The 12,474-nt window shown below is 42.3% G+C and overlaps 1 protein-coding gene across 1 annotated transcript in view; it reads left to right on the top strand.

Moving 5' to 3' along the window:
* The window catches only part of itfg1 (integrin alpha FG-GAP repeat containing 1), a 121,461-nt gene that overhangs the window by 67,803 nt on the left and 41,184 nt on the right, over positions 1 to 12,474 (top strand). Inside the window, exons 11-12 of the mRNA XM_076077925.1 lie at positions 8,093 to 8,243; positions 9,679 to 9,787. Coding sequence (XP_075934040.1) covers positions 8,093 to 8,243; positions 9,679 to 9,787 — 260 coding nt within the window. The remainder of the gene's footprint in view (positions 1 to 8,092; positions 8,244 to 9,678; positions 9,788 to 12,474) is intronic.

Raw genomic sequence — 12,474 nt, 5'->3', positions numbered from 1 at the left:
TAAGCAAATAAAATGAATTGGCTTTCTAGGGAGCTGTTCACTGATAGCATAATTAAAGTGGGGGTTTGCCATTTGATGATTACTTTAAAAGAATGTCATTATGCCACATTGTGAGTGTGCAACGCTGCAATGCTATTACAGCAAAAGTCTGCGGAGGTGTTTGTATGTGTGCTTCATTTAACAGCAAGCGCATCTTTTTATCTTTGAGGTTATAATCTCCAGTGTGGCCACATGAATACATCTCTGGTCCTCTGTCATGGGTTGATATAACACAGCAGTTATTCAATCGATATCCAGGTTCTGTGATGGTTTCAATTAACCTTTCTCAGCACCCAGTGTCTGTTGGTCTCTGAATTAATCACAGTACAGCGTGCCAACCGGTATTATTTTTTTCATGTTATTTGGAATGGATTTAACCAGCCAGTTAGCCTGAGCAGTGACAAACAAAGAACAAAGCAGCACCCACAAAAACAAAAGTCAACGGGAAAGGGCACAGTACAAGAGCTTGATTGATAGGTGATCTGTGAGGAGGAAAGTGCAACAAGACTACACTGGCTGCCCTGTCAGGCTGTGCGGAAGAACAAGAACGCTTTGTTTTGCAGGTATTTAGTAATAAACAAATTACTGTAACAATTAATGCAACAATTTAACCTAGAGGTGGCGATAGAAGAACAGTTGAAGGATTGCTTTAATACAATTCATCCTCTGGAGACCATGAATGTCTATACAAAATACCAGGAAAGTCAGTCCAATAGTGGAGGACCAATTTCTTCATTCTAAATGTGTCAAAGTCCGTCTGGTATCGGTGTGTACATACAGTTGACATCAGTGACCAAATGTGCAATCAGCTTTGATTCCTCAAAATCAGCGCCATCCAGGGAAAAGCTGGATTACCCAACATAATCCAGCAGAACTGAAAACATGTCTTCTTTTCTTTTCTTTCTTTTATTCCCATGGTCGTCCACATGCTGTCTGTTGCTGTATCAGAAGCTTAGTCAGTCATTTTGGAACAATATTCCTGTGGAGACATTAGCAGAGCCAGTGTGCAGGCCTCTGGGGTTGCTGTACAGCAGCGACAGATGGGGACTTCAAGGCCATTGCCCAAATTCACACCCAGATTTAAGCATTGATCTCTCTCACACTTCCACCCACTAACTCGGCTCCTCTAGCATTCAGAGATTATGCAAGATTGTATTGTTTGCCAGCCGGGGTTTATTGGCAGGCTAACAACACTAATCTAGCCTTAATCTCAATTGCAATACATGTGGATTTGCAGCTGGTGGCAACTCTTAAGAAAAGTGACAGAAGGAGAATGAATGCAAGACTTAAATTTGATTGTTTTACACATCGAGATTGTCTTTTCTAATGAAAATCTTGTTTTACGTCATTGGGAAACAAGCTCATTTTCTGGGTTGTTGTTTTGTAATCTTGTGAACAAAAAGACAAGTAAGGACAGGATCGCAAGAAAGCTGACTTTGTAACACGATGGAGTGAGAGGTGAAGGGGGGGGGGGGGAGCGAGCGATGGCAGGTGCCTCGTTCAGAGCGGTGACACTACCAAAGGACGTACAAGTACGTATTGAGCACATTTTATAGAGTGAACTACAGTGATTTACTGAAAAGAGCCATTACCAGACTGTCTGGCATGACATCCTCGCTCGAAGCCTGTGCAACAGACGTTAAACTTTAAAACTTTATTTTATTGTCCTCCAAAAATATTAGAACATTATTTAAAATGATGACATGAATAAAGTAAACCAGAGAAAAGTGAAAACTGTTCAGTTGTGTTCTTTTGACACAAAAATCTATTAATTCAATAGGTGAACGAGATTAAATACAAAGTTCAAATCTAAAGCGGACCAACCTGAAAGGCTTTTTCATCAAGAGTTTGTGAAGTGGTGTAGGAGGATGGAGGAGAGAGTTGGGAGAGGGACGGTAGGTCATTTTGTCAAGGAAATAAGAGACGAGTCTGCCGCTGTGTTGCTTCCATCATTAAAACTCAAAAGAGCATTATCGAATGCACCCACATCACACACTGCTGGAAGGAGCTTTAAGAGAGTCCTCGGTGTCCTGATTGGTAGGCAACAAAGGGAAATAAATAGGATGGAAGTGGAGGGGGATGGTAGATGAGTGGATAAGAGGAAATAAGAAAGAAAAGGAAAGAAGGCACATCAAGAAGGAGGTGGCCATGTTGGTGTAGCCTCTCAGCTTGAGGCAGATGAGTAGAGAGATGGAGGGATGAGTGCACGGATAGGGAACGGTGAAGGTGGACAGGTAACAGAGAACTCTGGGAGCGTCTGAGGTGGAGAGAGAGAGAGGGGTCATTGGTGTGATCAGCGGTCAGCCGACTGCCAGCCGACTGCCCCTCTGGAGGCCAATTATAAGGGAGGTGGGTAGAGGTAGGAACAGTGGAGGAGTCCCCGCAGGCACACACACAAACTCACTCATAGACGCTGACACTGGGTTCACACAATAATCGAAAGCCCCCAGGCACACACCCTCAGACACACACACACACACACACGCTGACATCAGTGCAGACACGGGCTGAAAGTGCACATTTCTCTTCCTCTAAAAGCTCCATTTTATTCAAATGTGCCGTTTTTCATAGTATTTTTATCCCCGATTCTTTTCAAGCTGACATCCATGTCACAATATAATACAAATAAAAAGTGAACTGATGTTGCTCACTGTTGCTTAATCACAGGAGAATTTGACACCAAAATAAGAACATTTTGTTACGATAAAAAACTCTTAAGTTTAATTAGATATATTCTATATATATTTTTTTAAATATAGTTAGTTTGTTTGTTTTTAGCAATTTCGGAGTTTGTTTGTTTTATGTATTTCTTTTTGTAGCTAAATATAAAGTTATTTTTGGCCCGATTCCCAAATCGGCAATTGTATATCCAATGATAGCAGGTCCAATCCAATAATTATATTTACTTAGATGACACAGCTGCCCAGTGCACACTCAAGATAAAATCTGAAAAGTCAACGCAAAAGAATTTTTAATGCCAAAGATGCTCAGTACACATGGTATTTAAATAGTATAAAAATACATACCTAGCAGCATAAAATATCTGCTAATTGTGTCACATCTTAAAGGAATACCATTTGTCTATCAATCACTCACCCGCGTCTCCTTGAATTCTTGAAGAAAACTTTATTCAGTTTATATCGCATGCCTCCACGGTGAATGAAGAATCAAAAAGTATTCCTTTAACTATTCTAATCTTAAATCATTGATATGAAGAGAAGTTTCACCGGGAGAATGTGACTCTTAAACTCTTTTGGTCTTGTAGCAAAAACACAGGAGTGCTGTTACAGAGTGGACTTTCTTCCCTCCCAAATAAACTTTGGCTGAGCATAAACGCCAGCTTGCAGAGAGCACCAAAACCTGGCAAATGCCAAGTTTCCTTTTAGCCTGACATCAAGCTACTCACAGAACGAATGAGTATTAGGCAACAACTGGTACGATCTGCCGGTTAGCGACAGCTAACTGGATGTTTTTTACGTTGTTCTTTGCTAATTATACAAAAGAGAGGAGAGCTGGAAGTGGCATTAACAGAGTATTAACCAATTAGTGCAGTGCAACTAAATCATTTTCAATCAACTCTCTGTTTTTCACTCACGTGAAATGCTGACAGTGTCCAGCTGTCTAAACTAGAGTAGCATTGGAACACTATTATGCTGAGTTGGACAAAAAACACAGTGGAGTACAGTAAAAGGATCAGCTCTTGATCACCTTTATTTAAGCCGATAGGATCCATTCAAATATGTCCGGATGGGCCCAGTACTGATCTTTAGGACCGTTTTGGGTAATGTCTTAATGATGATTGGATATAGTTCAATAAGGATTTGTGAATGTGCAACTGCATTCAAAAATATTAGTTGGTTTACAGTCAAACCTGCTGCAGTCAATACAGAACTAACCGATAGGGAGGGAAGTTGTTTTTGTTTTCTCTCTGTGTGCGTGTGCGTGTGCGTGCGTGCGTGCGCGCGTGCGTGCGTGTCATGGCCTTGAGTTCATCACCACCCCTGGAGTGCTGGAGAGAGTTTCTTTTGAAGTACAAAAATCTCAGAAAGGACACACACACATTGGTCAATAACAATTGAGTTCAGCCTGGAACTTTTAAACAGCTACATTTCTATCTATACACACACACACACACACACACTCACAATCCCAGTTGTGCTTTCACAACTTTTGGGGACTTGACATTGATTTTCTGGACACTTACCATAACCACTATCCACCTAATCCTGACCCTTAGCATAACCTTAAATTAAGTCTTCACCCAAAAATGTAATGATTTAAGTTATGGGGCATTTTGTCCCCAAGTTTGTCCCCAAAAGGAAGGCCAGTGCCCACAATGTGACTATAATTAGATTTATGTCCCCACAAGATGGGTAAAACACACACACACGTGCTGTCCCTGGAAAATTGCGATAATTTGCTGCAGCTGGAGACCTGATTATCTGCCGGTGAGCCAATCAGGGCTCACCATTAGGAGTGTGTCTTGGCCAATAGGTGCTGCAGTGGCAGGTCCTCAGTGACAACTGGTCTCATTCAGTGGTTGCTGAGTTGAGTCTAATGAGGAGGGAAGAAGGGGCTAGTGCATATGCTGTATTGATGGATTACACAGAATGACCTTTCACTAAACCTCCAGCTAGTATATGTATAATCACAGCCAAAGGCAGTTAATCCAGGCCCCGCCCCTCCCCTTCTCCCAGCGCACATAGAGATGCAGACATCCTGAAAGACTTTGTCATCTGAACTGACGCTATTCTTAGTCCGTGTGCTCGAGGCATTATGTGTCCGCTTCAGGAATTCATTAATTTCTTGCCCTTTCCTGTACTTTGCAGTGTTTTAAAAACAGATGCTTGTCATGAATCCCGACCTTACCCACCAGCACAATAACCAGGGTATTGCACTCATTCCTTGTATTGCAATGCCGGAAGTGAACAACATTAAAAGGACCATTTTAAATTTTGCCACAAAAATTAAAAAGTGAATTTGTGTCCCTCAGTTGCATGTAATAAATTGGACGGGTAAAATCCTCCGAGGCTTGATAATTGTTTTAAGCTAATCTTTTTTTCGCCATTCATGGTGCCGTCTAAAAATATAAATTAAATGAATAATACTGTAATACACCAAGTACTGAAGAAAGTTTTTACAGTCAGTCACTCTCTTGTGAGTTTTAGTTGAGAAAATGAACATTTACCGACGGGACCAGACTGGCCGACCCCTGCACGCTGACTCAATGGCCAGACATATACGCACCTTGCATTGCCAACAGCTGCCTACACAGCAAAGAAACCCCCCAAAACAGTTACGATATGCACCAAGCGTTTCAGAGATCGAGAGACAATGCTGCTAACAGTTTAGCTTCTGTTGGCCACAGCCAAAGGCTCACGGCTGCGGCTGAAGTTAGCAGAGGGCTAAACTTTTAGCAGCATTGTCTCTCCATCCATGAAACGCTCAGCTGATATTGTCTTTTACTAATTGAAAGTTGGAGCCGTGCTCCTTCGCTTCTGGCGCCCAACAACACAGCAAGGTGATATTTTTGATGTGTAACTTCAGCCCGCCACTCTCAGGCGACCGGTGTTTGCCTCCAGTCTTTCCTTTGCTTTGCCTCCAGCTAACACCGTGACGTCGGCACGAGAACAGTCTGTATGGGAGAGAGGCAGCAGGTGTGGCACACTGGCAGAAAGAGGGATGTTTTACGTCACGTTTTGGTCAGACCAGCCCAGTAATGTCTGGCTTATTTCCAAATGTAAATTCCCATAGCTGTTTATTCTGTATTTATAAAAATGTGTGTGATATTTTAGAAGTTGTTCACTGAACTTTGCCTTCTTCATGTAGCTTCTCTACTGCTATGCATCATCATTTCCATAATTATTCATTTTTTTCTGTGAAATCCCAGCGTTCATGCAGGTTGACGGTACAAGGTCTTAACATCAGACCATCCTGCACTGCCAAAATCCAGCTGGACTGTTGAACCGTGCCTGCTGCCGTTTACCAGAGCACGTGTGCCTGTTTGAAAAACGGCAAGCAAAGCAACCATTAGATACTTTGTGAAAATGTTACAATGATACAATACAACAGCAACAAATCTAGTTAAATGGCACTCTGTTACTGCTTCAACTACGTCAACCATTTTAAAAGCAGGCTTAGAGCGTTGGAGAGGCGTACAGAGCACATTTCAACTACGAAGTTGAGCCCTTGGGTGATGCCAGCCTGTGTTTTACTGGAACATGCGGCTTCCATGCCAAATTTTGTCTATGTCTCCATTTGTGGAAGTCATAATGTTAAAGATAATTTCAGTGCCGTCACATATTAGAGACGCGTAAAGACAAGAAAACCCATCTATCTGTCTCCGTCACGCAGTGCATCATACATCCCTTCAATTAGAATTTTCTCCACAAATGTGCATTTCGCCCAAGCAAAGTCGACCCACTTTCAGGGTGGGTGACAGCGTCACGTTAATGACAGTAATCGATCAAGGTTTTATCCAGGAACACGCTCTATACATTGCGACTTTTCCTTTTTTTCCGACATTGTGACGGAGGAGTATTTTTTTAGCTGCGAGTGCGGCACATTTGATGTTTTTCCAACACTGCCTCGCGCAGTCTTTCAAGTTTTTAAAAGCCTCCTAGATGACAGATGTCCCACCAGGCTCTTAGCTCCGTCACCTCTCCTCCCAAGACACATGTGTTGGGATAGAGTGGGGAGTCATCTAAAAGCCTGTGAGAGGGGGGGGGGGGGGGGACTTTTACACTTAGTCTATTTTTAGACCAGAGCCTTTTTTTTGTTTTATTTTTTTCCCCGTCGCCACGCCCACGAAGATCTAAGAACAGGTACAGAGAGCCGTCTCCAAAGACGGAGAGACGCATAGATAGAGACAGAGGGGGATTCAATCTCCCCCCCCCCCCCCCCCCCCCCCCCCCTGAGAATCAAAGGGAGATGGTGACAGATACTGAGCACACAAAGTGCAGGTAGTGAGATGGAGAAAAAAATGAAATTGAGTCCCAGAGTGGCTGGGTTTTATTCCAGCTCTAGTAAATTACTCGCCTCTTGCTGAATACAGGGTGTGGTCACCCGCAATGCAAAGTTTGCTCAATGTCCATATTGCTGTGTCTTGCTACAAATACGTGCATGCAAGATTTTGAGTTGTGCTATAAGTGCAGCAAGGTCATTTTTTATTATCGACATATGTGCAGCGGAGCAAGAGAGCAGTGCCTGTGGATTGTGTGCTATTAAACACCGGTGCTCTTATTTTGAAAATAGAAAATCAGCCCTAAAACTTAATTTGTTGCAGAATGCAAATTTGTGGCCATAACCTAATGTTATTTCTGTGATTGACAGTAAACCGAGCGGTTATGAACAGTCTTCTCAATGGCCGTGCTGAGTAATCATAGATTGGAGATCGCTGTTTAACTGCTAGTTGTAGACGGTCGAGCTTCTTTAATAACGGTTTTACAGTTAAACCCACCTGACTTCTATTATTCACTGGCAGGCAACACTGGTTGGAGCCACATTACACAAGCACCTTCAAGGTGAAGTAAGTAGGAGTTACGGGCAGAGTGTGTGTTACACAGCTGAGTTTAAGGACTCATTTTCTGGTTCAAAGCTGTACGCGGTGAAATACAACAAATGTCATTTGGTTATGAAAGCCCACAAATTCCACAAGGTCACCATTTAAAGTTCAGTCAGAGACACTTACAGTACATAATAAAAAAAAGTATTGTGGACTATTTATTGCATCAGATACAGCACTATCATGTTTGACTCAAAGCATCAGTCCCCAGTCGTTGTGATACAAACCAAAACACTGCATCACACTACGTCGATGGAGAAATGTCCTGCTCAGACTCTTCGTTTCCCGCTCGTAGCAGGAGGAAGATGGGGCCGGCGGGGGACGTTTGCAAGGACCGGGGTCAGCATCAGAAATGATATGCGAGGAGTCGGCAGAGAGCTAATTGTCAGATTATAAATACCACCACGCCGGCGTGTTTAAATGTGACTTTAAATGTCTCTCTCTCTTTCTCTTTCTCTCTCTCTCTCTCTCTCTCTCTCTGCCTCCCAGTGCTCAGCAGGCCTTTCTGTTGGAGAACGTGCCCTGTAACAACGCCAGTTGCCATCGTGTTGGGAGGATGTTCCAAGTCCTCTGGGACCAGTCAGATTTGGGAGCCATCCAAAATGCCGTCATGGCAACGTTCTTTGACATCTACGAGGACGTGAGTAGTTTGTGTTGAGTTGACGTCGTTCAAAGCTCGTTTTGATCACACAGCACCCACCTTCTTCTATTTCTCCACACCTTGTACTGCATCTGTCTCTCCTCTAAATGTCCCACAGCGTTTGTCCGTCCCCTCTTATCTGTCCAACTCGGGCATCTACAATGGCACTGCTGTCAGATAGTTAGATATGCCACTAAAAATATCATCCCCTTGTTGAGATTGTCTGCAGTATTAAATATTTTGATGCCAAATGGAGAAGAAAATGAATAAATCTCACAGAGCACACAAGACTATTTGATTTCTCTAATGCAGGAAAGTGGATTATGTGTAAAGCTTTGACGTCAACAAAATGATTTAAGTTTATGCTTTTCCTTTCCTGCTCAGAAGTAATATTGCAGAATTGGACTGCAATGTCCTGTTCAATTTAGTGCTCGTTCCTAATCAGTAATGCCGTTTAACGCCCATTCTTTAGCTTGTGTGCGAGCCTACTTTACTCCATCACTGCCAGCTTTGTATTTACAAGACAAAGCACTATAAGTTAGCCTAATTCTCACTTCTTATACATGCTGTTATTTTTACACCGACTGTCTTTTTCAATAATGTCAACCTGGAGTTCTGTCCATGGTGACAATGTTGTGTTTGTATGAAAAAGAAAATGACGCACCCTTGCAGAGGTACAGTACATAATACAAATAATACACACAGTCCTAATCACATATAAATTATAATTGAGGAGACAAAATCAATAAATATCCACTATATCTAGCAAGTCACACATCTGCTGAATTGATCTGGTTTACTGCAGCGATATGAACCCCAAATCAAACCAATTGTGCTGTCATTTAATTGCAATAAACAAAATCCATCAAAATAATGCCAAATTAACTAGAGTACATCATGATGCCGATTTGTAAAAGGTCTGAATTCATGCTTTGTCGGGTCTGTCCGCAAGACGACAAACAAACAACTTTTAAAAAGTCAAGCGAATTTCTCAAGCAAGTGGATACATTTCAACTCGTGTATATGCATATAGATATGTAAATGCGCAAACAAATTGCTTTGTGTCTGGTTTGAACACACCTTTATACACGCTTGCACCCAGAATGTGCGACTGCACACAGCACAGAAGCTGCATTGCAGCCTGCCGTGCGTGCCTGTCTTATCAGAATTAATTATTACTGCTAATGCGGCCTGTCTGTTAAATTCAGCTGCTTCTCTCTGTTTGCCTCTCCCTCGCTCTGTGAGAGAATGCGTAAATGGTAGAGAGAGAGAGAGAGACGGAGTGAGGAGAATGGGGGGGGGGGGGGGAAGGGAAGAATAAAGAGATGATAAGATAATGCCGAATCAGTGTGTTAGAGGGATAAAAATGTACATCAGAAGACACACACACCAGGCCTCCATTGTCCCTTATCTGTGTGCCTGTCTTCATTTGCAGGGTATATTAGACATGCTGGTTCTAAGCCAGGCAGAGGGCAAAAAAGACTTGATCATCCACGCTTTGAAGAACAATTACGAAGCCGATGCCTACTTCGTTAAAGTGATGGGTAAGTGACTGATTCACTAGTTTACATGAAGAAAGAGAAAGCTCCCCTTTTTGCCTCTTTCTGTCCTCTTCTCCTTCACTAATCACATTCATAGAAATACAACGGAAATTTTAATATTTTATGGTTGCATGTATTTTTTTTTTTTACGGAACCGTTCCCCTTAGACCAATTAGAATGATTGAACATGAGCAGCTCTTTTCCCAGACCGAGAAACCAGATGGCCACGACTATCATCCGTCATGTTATTTCGATTTCTAGCCTCGAGCTACTCAGTCGGACGAGCATCGGGGGGGTCTCGTCTGAGCTTTTTCTTCCATTTCAACCTGCATTTAAAACGGCCACTGACTTCTCCCTCAGTCCTCTCTCCCTGGTTCTCCTCTTTAATCTTATATTACTCTATATTACTTTAAACAAAGATATACTGTGAGTACAGCACGGTAAGGCACACGACTCCCAGTGGACTTGCCCCGCTCATGACACAAGAGTGGGAGCTGAGTAATGGGCTGCAAATTGAAATTGATTATGTTTTACTTGTTGGAAAGGGCACAATAAAAGTCCGACATATTGTACTAGAAGATTCCTTAAGAGGCTCTGAACCTCGTTGCTGTTTGCAATCAGACTGACTTGAAGTGATGAAATCATCCTAAATTCAGAACCTCTGGCTTGTGTGACATTGTTAACTAGTACATATTTCATACCAGATTTTCTCAGAACGTAAATATAGTTTTGAATATAGCTAAGTGCTGAATGTAAAGCCATTAATTAAGTTAGTGATGTAGTGTTGTACTACTGTTTCACACCGTGTAGCTAGAAATCCTGGATGTGAAGTCAGACTGGCACCTTAATTACATGTCAGGCCCCTCCCTCTCTCCCCATGTAACCCGTCACTTTCCACTTTTGACTGCCTGATGAAGGTGTCAGAAGTGCCCGAAAAAGAACCTTTAATCTGTCTGCTGCAACGACAGACAGAAGACAAAATGTTCACTGATTCAGAAGAAATAGCAACATGGTGCAATATGCTGCGTTTCAGTCGCACTTTAAACCCGGTATTCACAAATGATGTCTGACTAGAAGCAGCTGTAGCGTCAATATCTGTGTGCGATTCTCAGAAATAGTTTTTTTAAATTTATTTTTGGCTCGCCGCTTTCCCTTCTCAGTTAATAGAATTTTTTTTCTTTTCTTTCTTTTTTATTGTAACAGCGTTTGAGTGAAATTCAAGACGCTGTCTTTTGAAGTCAAAATGTTGGTGCAGCGTTAGTACCTAGTGACAGTTGAGGAAAGCAAAAATAGTTCCACTCGAGGGTGGGCCTCCGCACAGTTTAATCTGTCACTCTGCTCGGCTCATTAGGAGGAAAAGGAGCGTCGTTCATCCCTTTCTGTTGCAGAACAGTTGTTGTTCTGTCTTCTTTTTTTTCTTTTTTAAAGGGAGGGGCTACCACTGCTCCTCTGCTTTCAGAATCATAAGAAATGCACATAAATCATCACCATGCCCTTGTAAAGCACACTTACAGTATGTAATCATTATTATTTTCCAAGTATTACGACTACATGCACATTTGAACTGTCTAATACATATTGCCTGAGATAAATATGTAACACACGCCAGGCTCTCTGATATAATACAGACTCAGCACTAATAAACAGCAAACTGAGAATAAAGACATTCCAAGCCCACACCGAAAAACAAAGGTTGCAGAAGCAAATAATGTGGATTAAACTGAATCGATTCATATTACAATACAAAATGACAAGAATCTCACAGTATACTAAAGTCATATTTGGCATGTATCAACCGGAAGTGGTTTCCTGGAACGTGCTCAACTCTGCAACGTTCAAGTTATCTCCATGAGGAGCGCTTGTGGTATCGCAACAGATTGGACTTCGTTACAGTAAAGGAAGTAGAACCACTGAGCTCAATGTCTTTGTGTACATTGTACAGGAAGAATAGCTAAATGACATCCATGATGTCGTGCGTCCTGCTTTGCATCTCAGTATTTATTGGATATTTGTTTGAACGCTTGGTTAAAATCAATACAGGGTCCTAGTGTAGGAGTCGGTGGTTTCCAGGTGCCCAGTAGAAGTCTACATGGACCATATCATGTAATCGCTGTGGTCATACACTGTTGCGCATACTGTCATATGTCCATACTGGGCCTGAAAGATTAAGCATCTTTAAACTGAAAGAGGGCATTCGTCAGCTAGCTCTTTACTGGAATTAACTACCAGCTGGGAAGCTACACATCCAGCAAGTCTGCAGTCAGCATTAGATGAGCAGCCAGCGTGCAGAGCCGTCAGCAGTATAGAGCTCGTTGGTCAGATAGCAAGACTTTTAGTGAAGTCGTGAGCGGCTCGTCATCGTTACCCGAAATGCACAACTACGTAGCAACACGTATTTGTCATTTGCTGTAGAAAGGAGATAGTTTGAGATTCTCTCCAGGAAGAGTGGGCTCAACAGCAACAAGGCAAAAAAAAAAAAGCCCAAAATATATTTTATTTTATTTGACAATAAACAAGAAATTTTAAAGGAAGAGCCTCTCTGTGTGTGTGTGTGTGTGTGTGTGTGTGTGTGTGTGTGTGTGTGTGTGTGTGTGTGTGTGTGTGTGTGTGTGTGTGTGTGTGTGTGTGTGTGTGTGTGTGTGTGTGTGTGTGTGTGTGTGTGTGTGTGTGGTTTGTGTGTGTGTGTGTGT

The sequence above is a fragment of the Anarhichas minor genome, unplaced genomic scaffold (genome assembly GCF_050575085.1).
Source record: "Anarhichas minor isolate MPS153535 unplaced genomic scaffold, ASM5057508v1 ptg000062l, whole genome shotgun sequence".
In the NCBI taxonomy this organism is placed as follows: domain Eukaryota; kingdom Metazoa; phylum Chordata; class Actinopteri; order Perciformes; family Anarhichadidae; genus Anarhichas; species Anarhichas minor.
The sequence above is the reverse complement of the archived record's forward strand: the minus strand, read 5'-3'. Positions and strand labels throughout refer to the sequence as shown.